This window comes from Brettanomyces nanus, chromosome 4 (assembly GCF_011074865.1).
Source record: "Brettanomyces nanus chromosome 4, complete sequence".
Classification (NCBI taxonomy): Eukaryota; Fungi; Ascomycota; class Pichiomycetes; order Pichiales; family Pichiaceae; genus Brettanomyces; species Brettanomyces nanus.
In genome coordinates, this window is record NC_052377.1 from 1216810 (window position 1) to 1233387 (window position 16578).

General features: G+C 42.6%; 6 protein-coding genes across 6 annotated transcripts; 5 read left to right on the forward strand and 1 right to left on the reverse strand.

Moving 5' to 3' along the window:
- Positions 1 to 38: 38 nt before the first annotated feature.
- FOA43_003807 (uncharacterized protein) lies at positions 39 to 3173 on the forward strand (the record flags this gene model as incomplete). The annotated part of the gene is made up of 1 exon (XM_038924055.1): positions 39 to 3173. The coding sequence occupies one exon, from the start codon at positions 39 to 41 to the stop codon at positions 3171 to 3173; it is 3135 nt and encodes a 1044-aa protein (XP_038779983.1).
- Positions 3174 to 3914: 741 nt separating this feature from the next.
- On the forward strand, positions 3915 to 6566 carry FOA43_003808 (uncharacterized protein; the record flags this gene model as incomplete). The annotated part of the gene is made up of 1 exon (XM_038924056.1): positions 3915 to 6566. One exon carries the CDS (start codon positions 3915 to 3917, stop codon positions 6564 to 6566), a length of 2652 nt encoding a protein of 883 aa, XP_038779984.1.
- Positions 6567 to 7511: 945 nt separating this feature from the next.
- On the forward strand, positions 7512 to 9644 carry FOA43_003809 (uncharacterized protein; the record flags this gene model as incomplete). Its single annotated transcript, XM_038924057.1, has 1 exon — positions 7512 to 9644. One exon carries the CDS (start codon positions 7512 to 7514, stop codon positions 9642 to 9644), a length of 2133 nt encoding a protein of 710 aa, XP_038779985.1.
- Positions 9645 to 10053: 409 nt separating this feature from the next.
- FOA43_003810 (uncharacterized protein) lies at positions 10054 to 14253 on the forward strand (the record flags this gene model as incomplete). Its single annotated transcript, XM_038924058.1, has 1 exon — positions 10054 to 14253. One exon carries the CDS (start codon positions 10054 to 10056, stop codon positions 14251 to 14253), a length of 4200 nt encoding a protein of 1399 aa, XP_038779986.1.
- A 362-nt stretch (positions 14254 to 14615) lies between these two features.
- Positions 14616 to 15386, forward strand: FOA43_003811 (uncharacterized protein; the record flags this gene model as incomplete). Its single annotated transcript, XM_038924059.1, has 1 exon — positions 14616 to 15386. The coding sequence occupies one exon, from the start codon at positions 14616 to 14618 to the stop codon at positions 15384 to 15386; it is 771 nt and encodes a 256-aa protein (XP_038779987.1).
- Positions 15387 to 15447: 61 nt separating this feature from the next.
- On the reverse strand, positions 15448 to 16571 carry FOA43_003812 (uncharacterized protein; the record flags this gene model as incomplete). Its single annotated transcript, XM_038924060.1, has 2 exons — positions 15448 to 16478; positions 16565 to 16571. 2 exons carry the CDS (start codon positions 16569 to 16571, stop codon positions 15448 to 15450), a joined length of 1038 nt encoding a protein of 345 aa, XP_038779988.1.
- Between the last annotated feature and the right edge of the window lie 7 nt (positions 16572 to 16578).

The window sequence follows — 16578 nt, forward strand, 5'->3', positions numbered from 1 at the left end:
CATTTACTATTTACATATCGCTCACATATCCCACTACCATGATTACGGAAGGTACGCAAAATCCTCACGGGAAATCTCTAGCAAAACCACTCGGGTCTATGACGCCGTCCACATTGAACCGTACTGGGTTCCCTCAGAACTCTAAGAAGAGGGCATTCTATTCGCCTTCTTCCAGCGCGTCATCCACACCAAGGTGCCATCATACACCGAACAAACCTTACTGCGGACTGTCCGCTGACACTGAAATTACAGGGGATTTGCTTGAAGACGCAGCCTCAAGTTCACCTTTTGCTCCAAGCAATCAGACTGCCCCATTCGACCATCGCAACAGCCGGTACAGAGCTACTTTGAAAAGAAGTTTCGGCTTCTTAAACTTGTCTTTGGAGACTAGTCCCACTGTTAGACCCACCATCAAGAGACTACCACACACCGTTGGCAAATCTCTGGATGAGGAATTTTCAGAAGATGCGTATTCCACAAGCGTACCAACTCATGGCACTGGTTCCTTCATAAAACCTCCCAAAAAGAAGTCATCGAAGACTTCCGTCGCCACATCTTCTCACTTTATCAATCCAAACAAGGCCAAATCTATGAAGAAGATGTCTTCCAACAGTACAAATTTCAGCTGGAAGAGGCTGTTCAATAGTGCTGTCGGAGACGATCGTACAAATTTTGACAATGATCGTCACAAGCAGTCGAAGAGCGAAGAACATTACGACAAGTTTCATCCGTTCAATCCTACGCCCGATGCTCCGTTTTTAAGCCCACAGAGTATTCCTAATTCAAGCTTCAACAAAGAATCGCAAGATTTTCCTTCTAAACAAACTAGTATCGCCCGCAAACTAGATCGCCAGACTGGCCCATTGGACAGAACGCCTTTTACAAATCCGGCTGACGCCTTCATAACCCCAGCTTCCTTCAATTGTGTTAAACCTCTTCAAACCGCATTCACATCTACAGGCTTACAGAGTAAAAAAACACTGACTGCCTCTCGCAGTAAGACTATGCCCGAGACTCCCTGCAAGAGACCACCACATACAATCGTGGATGTCAACGGCTCTTTTGCAGGTATGAACACTTCCTTTAATAGCACGCTAACAGGAGTTAATGTTAATGTGGACAGTAATACAACCGGTATTGGATTTACTCCTAATTCGGTAAAGCCTCTGAGGCTTCATTCCAGTGGAGGATCCTCTTCTAGTGGAGGTTCTAGAACGGCGACACGTCCCGAACGTGCTGTGAATACAACCGACTTGCAGAGTTGTATTTTAAGGTTCACCAACGAATTCGATGACCTTTATAGCGATGGCAATAATAGCAGTACTAGTATATTTACTGAAGGTGAGCAACATGGCCAGGGGAGTCTGGAGCAGCAGCCCATCAGTAATGAGGTTCTCATGGAATCTTCTCCTGTTCAAAACGAGGACGTTCGAATGGACGAAGACATCGACTTGGATAAGATTGATGAAATACAGTTTGAAGGCTTTGGTTCTAACTTTGGATCATACGATAACCTTCCTCCCACGCCAACCAGACTCGGAAACAGCTCTGGCCATCAAGAGCAACAGAAATCACAGGAGCCACAGGAACAAATGAAATTTCAACCTCCTCAGTTTCCTAGAGGCATGCTTACGCCAACAAAATCTCATTCTAGCTACTGGCGGAGGGCCAGTAGTTCAGAAAATACAATGGCACTGCCAAACATGCAACCTGATTTAGCGCTCTCTCGGAAGCCTTCGTTTAGAAGACATCCTTCTAGTTGTATGCCGTCGACTCTTTCACTTCCTCCGACTACACCTATTCTATCTGAAACGGCCCCTCGAACTCCTGTCGAATGTGCAATGAATTTGTCACAGCAATCGGCAGCGTACAACCCCAAATCGTTGACAGCTACCATGGTATTCAACGAGACTAACAAGGATAACGAGGATCCATGTATTCGTTCAAGATTTGGCAATTGCAAACTGGTGGGTTCAGGCGAATTCTCTGTCGTGTATGAGACACAGTATGAGAATTTCAAATATGCTGTGAAGCGAACTAAAAGACCAATTGCAGGACCAAAGACGAGGATGCGTAAACTTGAGGAAGTGGAAATTCTCAGGACGCTACATAAGCCTGAAAGATCTGGCAGAACATCAAGAGGAGAAGATGACTCAGAGAACACGGATGAAGGTAAGGAGTATGTGTTGAGCCTAGTGGATTACTGGGAGTATAATTCGTACTTATACATTCTGACTGAATTCTGTGAAAACGGCTCCTTGGAGAGGTTTCTCGCTGAGAGTGGCAAAATATCGAGACTTGATGAGTGGAGGGTTTGGAAAATAATGGTTGAAATGCTGTTGGGAGTACAATACATTCACAAATGTGGCATTCTTCATTTAGATTTGAAACCTGCAAACATTCTCATTACTTTCGAAGGCTCATTAAAGATTGGGGATTTCGGTGTCGCGTCTCAACTTCCAATTCCACCGTTCTTTGACCGGGAAGGTGATCGCGAGTACATTGCACCTGAGGTGATTTCGAGACACGTCTACGGCAAGGCAGCGGACATTTTCAGCTGCGGATTGATTATGGTAGAAATTGCTGCCAACATCATTCTTCCAGATAACGGCACCTCATGGCAAAAACTACGATCAGGAGACTTGACCGATGCTGGCAAACTTTCTTCGAGTGATCTCACAGATTTAGAGGGTTCCGTTTTCTCGTCTACTACAAACACTTACTCGTCGAATTTGACCTCTGATCCTGGGCAATTGCAAAATACCTCGACTTCTACAACTACTAGTGCCACCAGTGCTACCAGCACTTCTGAGAGTAAGTCCCGAGTTTTCCTCACGGGAAACCGAGGATCCGTGAATAACAATGGAATCGCATCCAATGAATCGTCCAGCTTATGCAGGTATCCATCATGGGCACCGAAGTGGTTCCTTGATGGCTCGGCCCCCTTGGACAAAGTGGTCGCCTGGATGATTGACCCTAATCCAGGTAATAGGCCGTCAGCATCGCAAGTGTTAAAAAGTTACGAATGTTCGGTCGTTGATTTGAGAAGGAAGAGTGGAGCCACCATATACGAAGGGGATTATGGTCCACAAATTATGGCAGAAGACAGTGAAATATTGGCCGCTGAAGAAGTTCTTCAGAATACCCGCTATAAACTTAGCAAAATGACATAGGACGAGATTCCACCTATTCTTCCTTTTTCTAATTTTTCTATCTTGATTATCACATGTACTCATATACGTCTGACGGATTATAAAATATCGGGTCCGGCCTGTAAATGCTTGGTGCGTATTTTCGCCCGTCGCCTTGATAGTGCGTCGTTAGAACATCGAATGTTGTATGTCGAGCATCCTTTCTCTCTTTTCATGTTTCTGTCCCGGAGATCCTACGGACCCCACAATACTCTTCCTTTTGTTGATGATTGTGGAACGGTCCTGTACTTGGCGTAGGCTGTAATGTTGTGTATTTTTTACGCTAGTCCTGGGGGTAAGCTGTGGCTAAGCAATATTACAACTACTGCTCAAGTTTCTAGCCATATCTCGGAGTGCATATATATCCTGTTGACTTCTGGCTCATTACCTATCTACTGACTTTATTCTTACCTAAAGACCTTGTTTTAATTACATAGATCTCGTACCCCGAAAATCCAGCTTTACGCAGTCTTGTCAAAGGAAAATTATATATTTAATCTGATATCTTCCTCTTCTCCGAATGTGGTCGGCGTTTCCGCACTCTCGCATGCATTGACCATCTTCAGCCTTCTTCCATTCTTTTTTTATATTATCTTGATTTATCCTATTTTATCGTTCAATTTTTGTTTTTTGTTTTTCGTGTCCTCGGGAGTTTTGTAGAGAGCTAAAAGGTGGCTATTCTTTTCTATATTCGGTACCTGCTTCATAATTGAAATCCACTCAATGCCTGACAACATAGTTGGCAGGTTTGTGTCCACAAGCATTGACGATGCTCAGCATCTGGTTGACATTACACCGAACCCAGACAGTATTCGTCCAAAGAGGAAGAGAAATCGACCTACAGTATCGTGTCTTTGTTGTAAGCGCAAGAAAATCAAATGTGATCGATTGAAGCCAATGTGCGGTGCCTGCTTGCGTAACCACATGCCTGATGGATCTTGTGTCTATGTTTCTCATCTGCCATCGATATATGCAGCCGAAATATTGGAAAAGCAAAGTATTGAAAGCGAGAAGGGATCTTCCCGCTCTGACAGCTCTGATTCTTTCGGAGACACATCCAGACTGTCCCCTTTTATGGATACCACCGATACTCTCACCAACAATATTAATACATCAGTTTCTCCTAAGTCCGAAGGTGAGCCGAAGAGCTTTAACCCACACAACAAAAGAAAGAGGAAGACAAATCCCATCATGAAGGCCCCTATTTCACCGACCGATTATGACGATGATCCCGGCTTTGACAAGGATACACGCATCGAGTCTTTGCTTAACGAGATCGACCGACTTAGAAGTGCCCTATTCAGATTCGACAGTGACTGGCTCAGACCTCAAGTTTTCAATGACATAAGAGCTAAAGATATATATATCCTTCGGGGAATCCGCAAGGCGCATTTGCGTCCGTTAAGTCACCTGTCCGATCGGTGTCTTCGATTCGATAAACCAAATTCGTCGTCCTTTCGTGGGCCTTCCAGTTTCAAATCTTTACTTATGTGTGATGCAAACCTAGGACGACTAATACGTGATGTACAGGGTAACTTGGAATGCGAGCGGCGTGCTTGGAGAAAATCTATCCACACTAGGCAGTATCACGATGCCATGAATCTTACACTACAAACCACCAGTGCCAAAATTTCTCTTCAGGTGGGTTCACCTACTACGGCAAGACAGATCGCTATTATTCGGATGCTTGAAGATTACCTAGTGGACTTTGATCTCTTCATGCGTCTTACCAAGAACTCTTTTTCAGTGATGAAAAGTTTCCTTCCTGTGACGCCGAAAGCGTTAATGGATGATATTATATCACGGCGGTTTCAAAGGGTTCCCGGATCTAATCGGATCAAAATCATTCTTTCTGGCTTCCCTTCGGATTTTGCAGAAATTGCCCTCGTGATTAGCTCTCTTAAATTTGGATTTACAACAATAATAGCGAACAAATCCTCTAAAGAATTCTCCCAGACGCATCCTTCAAATGGAATCGAAGATAATCATTTTTCTATCTATTCGGAAGACAAGACCAATTTGTTGTACTTCTTTGCCACCAATCTTCTTGAAGAAGCAGAGTACCGCACTTTTGCCACTCTCCCTACATTGCTTACATTGATTATTCTTTTCTTTATTGCTTTGAGAAACGTTGAGAAGTATGATTTTGTTACTTTTGATAATATTCCAACTTTTCAAAGTACCACTATCCAGATGGCCATTGTCCTGGGATTTCATCGCGGCAAATCGGAAAGCACTTCTGTGATTCAAGTGGAAGATGGTTCTGCGCCACCGCACTGCCGACGTTTAATAAATCTTCTTTCTACTGATGATTGGCACAGTATTTGGTGTGCGGTAATGTACTTGGATACAATGGGGAGTTTCAATTTGGGTATTCCTTCAATGATGAATCAGACTGTTGACAGATGCTACGAAACGGGTAACTTCAATCCTGATATTAGATACATCATTGGGGCTTACCGTACCGTACTTAGGTTGATTACAGAGCCAACACCAGATAAATCGAGAAGGACCGATCTGATCGATAGACAGTACGATCCCTCATCACCAACGCTTTTCCAGTTGGAGAAAGTCATTCTGAATATCGAAATGTACAATAACAACAGAATGGCTTCATTCAATAAACTAATGAATCAGATGCACACTACTGAAAATCAGGATGAAATGCCTGGTATTATTTTCTCCTTATTGTTAAAGTTGAGAATCTCAGCCTTATTGCTTTTTCTCTATGTTCATAGTTATTTGGTTTTTAGAGATTCCAACAACGATCTTATAAGAATGGGTCGTATGTTTGGCAAGTCACTCGATGAGGTGAAGGAATTAGAAACCAGATTGTTCAGAAGGGCCCTTAAATTCGCTATTTTAATGCTTGGCTTGTTGAATCATATTTTGTTAAACGACTTTTACCAGAATGTTCATGCTTTGGGAGTATTTTCCACCGATCTCTCCGGTGTCTTCATTCGCTGCATATTCTCTCTTTGCAGTTATGTTGCTGAAGCCTTAGAAAAGAAGGATTACGAGAATAAGGTGACTCTTCGTATTGATGATCTTGACTTACCAACTCTGGAGCTATTACTGAATGCTGCGAATGAGTTTTCTTCAGACACTACTGTGGTAGCTAAATATAAGCAGGGTATGGAAAAGATAAAGCAATGTTTTATGTGTCCCGTATCTCTATTGCATTACCTTAATGGATTCTACTTCAATTCCTCCAGATCCTCAATTTCTAGGGACTACAATTTCTTTGCCAGTTACAAGTATTTATTCCTCTGCTTGAACTATATGGAAGATAACAAGCTTACCTTTGAGACCTTTGACCGGGAGAAGTTTTTCAAGGCTTTTAAGAATATTGACGGTACCTGGTTTTCTAGTTAGGCAGGACCGAAAGCATATATATTTATATTTATGTTTGTGTACAAATAGTATGATGGTAATAATGAAAGAGTCTAGTGTGATCTGGAGAACATGGAAGGCACAGAAGAAGATTTATTGAAAGTTAGACTTCTCTTGCTTTGTGCTCTGAATATTGAAGATCGTATCTCTTGCAAATTTACAGAGGAGGTCTACAAGGTATTCATTCAACAGGAGGCTGTATATATGTGCATAAATAAAATTTTATGGTGCTGGCTAGGTGTTTACCATGGTGTGAGGATGTGCATGTGACAGTGTCTTTTTTAATTGGTATAGTGACCCGCATAACGGAGCAAAATGCATCATGTTAGAGACAGCAACAAACAACGTGAGAGCTATTGAGGGGCAATGCGAAATATGTACACTGATATTTATGACTACGGGATCGCTGGAGCAGATCAAGGATAAAGAATCAATCTCTTATCGTGCACGCTCCTAGGCCTTTGAAACAAGTGTGTGAAGATTTTGCGATATTGCTTGCCACTGCCTCTGGATGACGACATTGCTCGAAGAAGCTTTTTTTTTTTTCCGTACTAACCTCAATTTGTGAGCGGCCGATCAAAGATACAAGCCAAAAAAAAGCGAACCTAAAATTTTAATTTTTCTTAGAATTCTGCGCAAAACTCTGTGGCCCTGCGCAAAATATTTCCAAGGCGGTCCTTTGCTCCAGGTTGGATATATAAGCGATCTTATTTTCCATTTTACTCTGATGCTTTACTAGCAGAATAGCAAATACTATCACATAACAAGACGGATATTGGTAAATCGAACGTATTGGATTTAACGACTTCAAGCGTTTTTCATTTCTTTCACAGTTGACTTTGTAAGTCCAATTTATTTGACCATTTTGTTTTTTTTGGTTCATCCTCCATTTTTTTGCTCTCTTCACTTTACAACTGTTGAACGGCCATGGGGTCTAATTTGAATAGTGACAGAAAGAACTCTGGCATACAGCTTTCGCCTTTAATCTCCCCAGTTGACCAGTCAGAGGTGACTTCACATCCTCTTTCAAGAGACGAGTCCGATTCTACTAGACGTTCCTCTTCTATTGTTTCCTTCAGTTCTGAAGACAGTACCGCTTTAGCTACACGGAAGAATTCCACTCGTTCTGTTAATGAAGCAGTTGCTGCAAGGGCCAAGGCTACAGCTAAGGCTTCTGCTAGGGCTACTGGTAAGACTACCAAACCATGTACAAAGACCAAAAAGAAGAAGAAACCTCAGGAGATCCCAACAGATATCACTGAATCTCCAAGTGTTATTGCCATCTCAAATTTGAGATGCCCCTCTCCTCCTCCAATTCTTCAGCACCCTAAACCCCTATCACCTCAGCTTGAAAGAACCCCTCTAATCAACAATGAGGAACCGATGGACGAGACTGAATCTGCAATTATTGATGAGAGCGAGACGATAGCGTCAGAAGAGCATCTCCAAGCAGATATCGATGGAATATCTGGTACTGATTCTACAACACCTGGAGTAACGGGTCTCGCTTTAAGAAAGAGAGTAGCAGTTCATGCCATGAGTGCCGCTATTGCTGCTCAGACTGCAAGAGACAAAATTCAGGATTCCCCTATAAAATCAAATCCGATTACAGATTCTTCTTTTAATACTGTTGTTGTTGATTCGCCTCCTCTCACTTCTTCATCTTCTTCGGGATCTACAGGTGCTATCGCGACCTCCAAGCTTACCGAGTCCCTTAGATTACAGCCAGAGATTTCGCATCACAAGGCGCCATCGATGCATGCCCATTTCTATGTTGAGGACACTTTGAAACACGGACCTGTTCGTTCTAGAAGTGCGTCAGGATCCACTACAGATGGAAAATCTATACTAGAAACAATTACACAGGTACCTCAGCAAGGACAGACAGTACTATCGAGTGCGATAGCATCTGCAGTGACCCCAACAGGACAGAGCGGGCAACAGCAAAGACCTAAAAGTCCATTTTCTCCTGGCATTTCATTTACGCAGGTAGAGCATACGCCATCGCCAGGTTCTGCAACCATTAATGCAGGCCCCATTCCCCCAGGTACTCCATCTCATGAAAATGTGGATGCCAGACTACCTCATGATGATGGCAAGCTTCATATTTTATTTGGTGCCTGTGGATCTATCTCCATAAGCAAAACTCGTCTGATAATTCATAAGTTAGAGGACGTTTATAAAGATAAAGTTTCCATTCAGTTGATTCTCACGAAGGCATCTGAACACTTTGTGTCAAGAGGCGAATTCCCAAGTGATGTGGTTATTTGGAAAGATAGTGATGAATGGACTACATGGCACAGCCGAACAGATCCTGTAATCCACATTGAACTAAGGAGGTGGGCCGACATACTAATTGTTGCACCACTATCTGCCAACACTCTAAGCAAAATTGCGTTGGGCTTATGTGATAATCTACTTACCAATGTCATTCGTGCCTGGAATACACAGTATTCAATCCTTCTAGCTCCAGCCATGGTTTCTTTTGCATACAACTCACCCATAACCAAACGTCATGCCAAGATGATAAAAGAGGAGATGAAATGGATCGAGATTTTGAAACCTACGGAAAAGGTGGTGAGCAGTTATGGAGAGATAGGTATGGGAGGTATGATGGATTGGAATGAGATTGTTGATAAGATAGTTCAGAAATTGGGGGGATACCCCGAGGATGAAGATGATGAAGACAATGATAAGGATGAGGATGAAGATAAGGATGAGGACGAGGACGAGGATGAGGATGAAGATAAAGACGAAGATGGAGACGAGGACGAAGAAGAAGATGATGATGATGAAGATGATGATGATGATGAGGGTAAAGATGCAGATAACAAAGGCGTTAAGGAGAAAGAAAATCAAAGCCTTAAAGATGATGATGACAACAATGATGATGATGATGACGATGATGACGATGATGACGATGATGACGATGATGACGACGGCAACAATGGTGATGATGTGGAAGATGATGACGACGATGATGACGATGATGATGAAGAGGAATCACTCACCATGGGTGTCAGAAGAATGACTGTGGCTGAAGAGGATGAAATAAACTAGTGCCGTCAGTCGCTACCATAATGCATCCACTGTTTAACTACTCGCATTGCAATTGTAATATATTATATCCCGGAAACAAGCATTTCCTGTAAATGTTGCTCTCATCAGAACTTCTGGGCTATTAGGGATTTCGCCCATCAAATTGCCTAATCATGTAGAATTGTAATTACCTGGATTTCCAAACGCGGTTAAAAATTTTCCTTCTAACTCCGTCTGCTTATTCGGCCCCTTCAAAAGATGTTTCCAATATATAATTTTTTTTTTGTTTCTTGCTTGAAATCCTCACGAAGAAACTCATTGAGGAAATCCATCAGGTAGAGCTTTCTTCAAAGCAAATCAACGAGACTCAAACGTTTAGAGTGCTGCGCATAACTTGTATTAAAAGAATCTCTGTATCGATAATACAAGCATGATCACACTCTTCCCCGCCACTGCGCACCTGCCGGAATATATTGACAAATCTGCAGAATATAAAGGCAAACACCTCCTTTCTGCTCTGGGCACACCTTCAGGTAAGAAGGATACCACCAAATCGCTGGTCGATCTCATCCTTTTGCTTCCCAACTTTGAGCTACAGAAGAGAATTCTTAACGAGTTGTCTATATCTCAGTTAATTGCCTTCCTGGTGGGATTGGTGAAAGACCCCGAAAATACGCATGAGTTCCGGGATTTGCATACTTTGAGCGAAAATGGAGACAGGCTCTATAAAACAATTGTGCAACTTCTCAACACTTTCCCATGCATTAAGTTAGTGGATGAACTGGTACCATGCCGAGATGATTCTTTTACTGATAGTCTCCAGGAGGTGGCCGAGGCGAAGTTGAATGACCATCAAAACGGACATTCTGATCCTGTTGAAAAAGCCACAACTGAACTCTTTCCTGCAAATAATCCTACAGATTCCGCTCATTTCGACGCCATAAAGACTGCTTTTGCTGGTACTGCTGCTGCCTCTTCTTCTTCTTCTTCCTCTGGTGCTGACGGCTTGTACGTGGATGATCCATTTGATGATGACGACGATGAACTTCAGAATGCAGCCTCATGCAAATACCAACTTTCAGTCCTATCCTCTGAGTATCATTGGCTTCTTGAATATCTTATGAATGGTTCCGACCGGGGCATAATGTTGCCATTGGTCGAGATTAAAACACGCCACTTAAACAAAATTGGTGAACTTATAAAAAGATTCACAAGTGCTGTTAAAATAAACAATAGACGCCTCACTATGCTTGGCTCTTCTGATAGTGTGCTCCGAAAGTTGCGCGTCGTGACATTGTCGAACTACGAGAATCTTGATACCATTCAAAAATGCGATTGTTGCCAGAAATTGATTATCTATGGTAATGAGATAGATATGAGTGCCGTATCTACTCTTGTGAGAAAGATCCCTTCATTGAAGCGTATTTACTACAAAGGATGTGTAGGACGAAAGGACAAACCGCTAGTGAAATTGGACAATGGAACCAATCTGTTCGACTTAATCATGCTTGAGGGTGTTGATTACGAGCTACTTGAAACATATGGACTCCAGAACTTTCGAGGTTTGAGCATACATATATTGGATGATACAGAATCCAACTCAAATCTTACCGAAGACACTACTAAAAATAAGAACTCTTACCCTAATCTTGATTACTTGCTTCACAATCTACCTAATCTTGAGACGTTCGACCTCAATTGCCTTTTCGATGATCACTTTATTGATGCGGCCCTTCACGTGGGCAGCCAGACAAAGAATAAAAAGTTGAGAAATCTTACATTGAGCCGATGCAAGTTCAGCGACTCTTCTGATTTCAAGGGGTTTGAAAGTCTTGAATATTTAAAATTGATCGATTGTTCTCTAAGCTCAGGTCTTTTAAGCACCTTAAACAGTTGCAACACACTTTACCAAATTGCATTAGTTAACTGCGAGATTGAGTGGGATTGTGTGCTCCGACTTCCTTGCAATTTACGAAAACTAACGTTACGGAACAACGATGTTGAAAAATGCAAGAACTTACTCTTTATTTCTTATTCTCTTCCGACCACAATATTTGATGCGGGTGCTGATATGGACAGGCTAATAACTTTGGATCTTAACTCTGAGAAGCAATACTTTAGAGTCGAGTCATCCAATATATTAGCTGTATATAAGCCCGTCAGGGATGTTCATGTCCATTTTCCCGAGAACATGTCTCATCTCAGCCTTGCCAATTATCCAAACTTTGAGTCGATAGATTTATCCGGTGTTTCTCCTGACGAATTCAAATTATTGAAAGTCGTTGATGTCAATGTCTATGCATATGGAAATGCTTGGCACAAACCAATCCACTTACCTCTGGAGAATAGCATCAATTATAAAATGAAATACGTGAATGTCAACCGGATTGGTAAAGAGCCACCTAAATTGAAGGGCTTTCTTAAGATCAGTTCAGAAGAGTTGTTTTTTGAGAGCGCAGAGAACGACAGTGATATCTGCATGTCATCTTCTTCCGATGGCGAGAGATCTGAGACGAATAGTAGAAGAAGAGGACGTGGACGGAGAGGGAAGAAATCTCGTGCTAGGGGACGGAAGCCTGGACGTAGATCCAGTAAGGTGAACGAGATGGTCAGCGAAGCAGATGTTTCAGTTTCTGACGGTAAATATGTCGACAGAAATAGTGAGGACTTGAGCGTTTTTCAAAGTGGATATCAAGGAAGGAGGTTACCTTTTCCAGTTGCAAAGCACACTGCTCCTCCTATGGCTAGTCCAGACGATCCCACGAAACCCTATCAATGCAGATTTTGCAAGCGCTCCTTTGACAGAAGAGAGAATTTCAGAAGACACTCATTGATTCATACAGACTATCGGCCATATGTTTGCCCCAAGTGCAAAAAAGGATTCAAAAGATCGGATAATCTGCGGTCTCACATGCGTGTGTGCCATGCTGGCATCACCTTAAGCAAGGAAGAGCCCAAGAGAAGTGGTCCGAAGTTGGAGAATTCAGTTACCAAGAAGCTGAGAATGAAACGAGGATACGGGAGCTTTAGATTCGAGCCCACCAAATTGCTTTCTGCTACTCTTACACCGAATCCTGCGTTCAGCAAGCAACCATTGGCTACACCACCACCTAGTAACAGTGGAAATATTTCTATGTCTCGGGCTGCAACTCCACCTACTAAGTTGAAGATGTTCTCTTTTGTTCCTGTAGTGGAGAAGCTCAATATGGCTTCTTCTGTTCCTCCTGTTGTTACCGCTGCTCCACTTTCTCCTATTCCTCCACCTTCTATTGAACCTACAGCCGATACAACAACACCCACAGTTTCGACAGTTTCTACGGCTTCTGCGGTTTCTACTGCATCTACCAATAATGCAGATACTCCTAAGGTCGTAGGTCCTGCATTGCTTGGTATCGACAAACAGGAGCTATCGGCATCTACTTTACCACAGCTTCTCCCAACATCTCCTAGGAAGCCTCCTGACCATCCTCAAAATGTTCTCGTTTTCCGAATGGAGAAACCACAAGAGACTCTGGCGAGACAAAGAAGAGAGGTTGAAAGAAAGGAGAGACTTAGAAGCCACCCGAACGAACCGGAATCAATTGGGCCCTCTACAGAACAGATGGAGAATCGAAGAGGCGTCATCAGGCAGAGGGTTAATGTAGCATTTACAAGATGTGCCCTAACTGATGAAGGACATTTTGTGTGTTATAAATGTGGAAAGAATTTCGCCAAGAGAGGCAACATTAAAAGGCATTTAATATTACATTTGGATGTTGATCTGTACGATTGCATTTGTGGAAGAACATTTCAAAGGTCAGACAACTATAAGACTCATTTTGCTAAATGCAAGCGGAGAAAAGAGATGGGACTGCCTATGTCACTTGATGCCGAAGATATGCAGGTTGTTCGCAGACGGCGTCGCAGAGATACATCCGGTACTCCTGAAAATGGTACTGGAAATAGCTCTGATTTTGAGGACGATATAAACACTGCAAATGCCAGCGAGGACAACGACTCGACTGCTGCTACGGCCGTGAGCTATGCTCGATGTATGGGCATCATGCCTAATAGTAACATAAAGATAGAGGCATCTTCTTCTTTGTCCAGTCCTTTGATGAGTGGTGACAGCAGTCCAAACATCAGTTCAATCAACAAAACGCTTCTGAATAGTGCTCCTCAAATCGCGCTTGTTCCTACTGCACCGGCCCCTTTGAGCTTACCTTATCCTTGGAGATCTGATACTGTTAGTAGCGTTACATCTACCCCTCCTGTCACGTCTTCAGTGGTACCACAATCCTCATCCTCATCCTCTCCTTCTTGTTTACCAAATATTGTTGGTGCGGTCATTTCTCCTTCCACTGTTGCCTCTGCTACTGCAATTGCTCAAACTGCCATCACCGCGAACAGTGTTCAAGCTTCTGCCAATCTTCCTCCTATAAAAAAGTCTTCAGTTGTCAAGCCTGATTCCAAATCCGTTGTACTTCCACCTGTCGTTGATTCCGATCTACGCGTATCTAAACAACCACAAGTAGAACCAGCTGATCAGAAAGTGAAGGCACCGCAAGTATATGGTCCAGACGAAGTACTACCGGCTGAACAGCTTGATGCACTCCCGGATGTTAATACTACAATTTCCAAAGACGCCTGAAATGCTTGAGACTGATTTACTTTATCACCACTCTTTTTTATCTTGTACTGTATATTCACCATGTAATTCAAATATAATACTCTGAACGAAGCTCTATATTACCTTGGTATGAAAGATACAAACGGTTCTTACTCATCCTTACACCTTCTTACTTAACCGGTCTCTCTCCTCCCCCACGTCTCGCCACTCGCACAAGCCGTGCGGGTTTCCATTAAGGAAATAATTGTTTTTTAGGCTTTTCGTTCTTGACCTTAACTTGCTTTCCCTCTTTGTTTTTAGCATTGATCTTCATGCTAAGAAATCTGAAAAGATCTGTATTTCATCAATCATTTCAATCTCTGCAACATCAATTTACTCGCAAGATGCATGTCACTTACTTACCGATGAGCTGGAAGTCTGGTGATAACTACTGTTATTTGCTAACCGATGAAGAGTCGAGTCAATCATGGTTGATCGACCCGGCCTATCCTTCGGATATAATGGATTATCTCACAAAAAAAAATAAGACTGAGGTTGCGAGTATAGTGAATACGCACCATCACTATGATCACGCAGGTGGAAATGGTCAATTGCTTTCGTCACTTTACAAGAGCGTGCCTGTCATCGCAGGTAAGGATTCGCCTTACGTTTCGTATACTCCATCTGATGAGGAAGTAATCCAACTAGGAAAGAATATTGAGATAACTGCCCTACATACTCCATGCCATACACAGGACAGCATTTGCTACTATGCGAAAGATAAATTGACGGACGAGAAGTGCGTTTTCACGGGTGACACCTTATTCACATGCGGATGCGGCCGTTTCTTTGAAGGAACTGCCGAGCAGATGAATACATCTTTAACCAAGCTTATGAGCCTACCTGATGAGACCGTCACTTACCCTGGCCATGAGTATACTGCGTCAAATGCTAAATTCGCCAAAACGGTGTTTGGCAATAACAACAAGGCGTTAAACGAACTGGAGAAGTTTGCAAAGACTCATGAATTTACTACAGGTAGCTTTACCATCAAGGACGAGAAAGCCTTTAATCCGTTTGTCAGGTTGACAGATCCATATGTGGTGCGGGCCACGGGAAAGAATGATCCAATTGAGGCGTTGGCAGAGCTCAGAACTATGAAGGATATATTTTAATTTACTAGTTATTTCGTGTACGATAAATAGTGTTTTGCTTACCTGTCTTTTTATACCATCACTATATGTCCGCCATCAACTTGAGGAGGTTTTCTACTCCTTTAATAAGCCCTTCATCGTATCCCTCTCCTGGAGTATATCTAGCGTGTGCGAAATCAATGAACTTTAGACAGCTGAGGGATGACGAGATTATGCTTCCTCCTCCTCCTTCTTCTTCTTCTTCTTCTTCATCGTCGCTATCATCAATTAACCTCTCTTCAAGTACTGGGTCTTCATATTCCATATCCTTCCATCTTTGCTCATCATCTTCTAATACAAAAAGTAAGGAACCAGAAATTATCCTCACCTCGGTGTCCAACAAACAGTTATATAGCGTCTGTAATCTGATTACAAAGTTGTCTACTATCTTATCCTGAATCACCTTCGCAAGGCAATTACCCCTAAAGAATAGTCTCAAAGCATCCCTTACACTCGTTTCGGTGAGACTTCTGCCAAATCTTTTATCAAAAGTAAGATACCCGTCCGGCTTCCTGTGACACACATCCTCCATCTTACAATTTTCTATGCTTGCCGGTAATTCTCCATGAAAGTCGTCACTGATCTGAACCCCACATATTCGGAATGAAAGCGAGCCACTAGTGGTACTTCTTGAAACCTCTTTCATTCTCTCCACTTTAGCTTTATCCGCTGTTTCATCGTACAAAATATTTCCGAGCTTGATATCCATTATGTTAGGTTTTCGATAGCCGTAGAGCACGTTCTCCAATACAAGAAATGTCTCATTCTGACCAACCTTACCAAGCGTATTCTGGTTACCATCGACAATATCCGATTTCTTGGAAGAAAGCTCATCACTGAGTCCAGGGTCAAGAGTCCCCAGATATACAGGCATCCAGTCTATGAGCAATGAACCTAGAGCCAGCGAATCTGAAGGATCCATCATTTTGCCATGAGAATCATTGTAAAACTTGATCTCTCGATGCTTTGCAGCCTTACAAAATAACGATCCATCAACACTCTGCATAGAGCCATTATGACCCGCCACCTGATGTTGCAGTGGTACAAAGGGAGTTACCATGAAAAGGAAACCCTCTACTGTATATGTTAACCTCTCTCGCGACCGTTAAAAAACATTTCAGGGATTCATGAATCCAATATCTATTATTATTACTCCTTACTATACATCACTCGC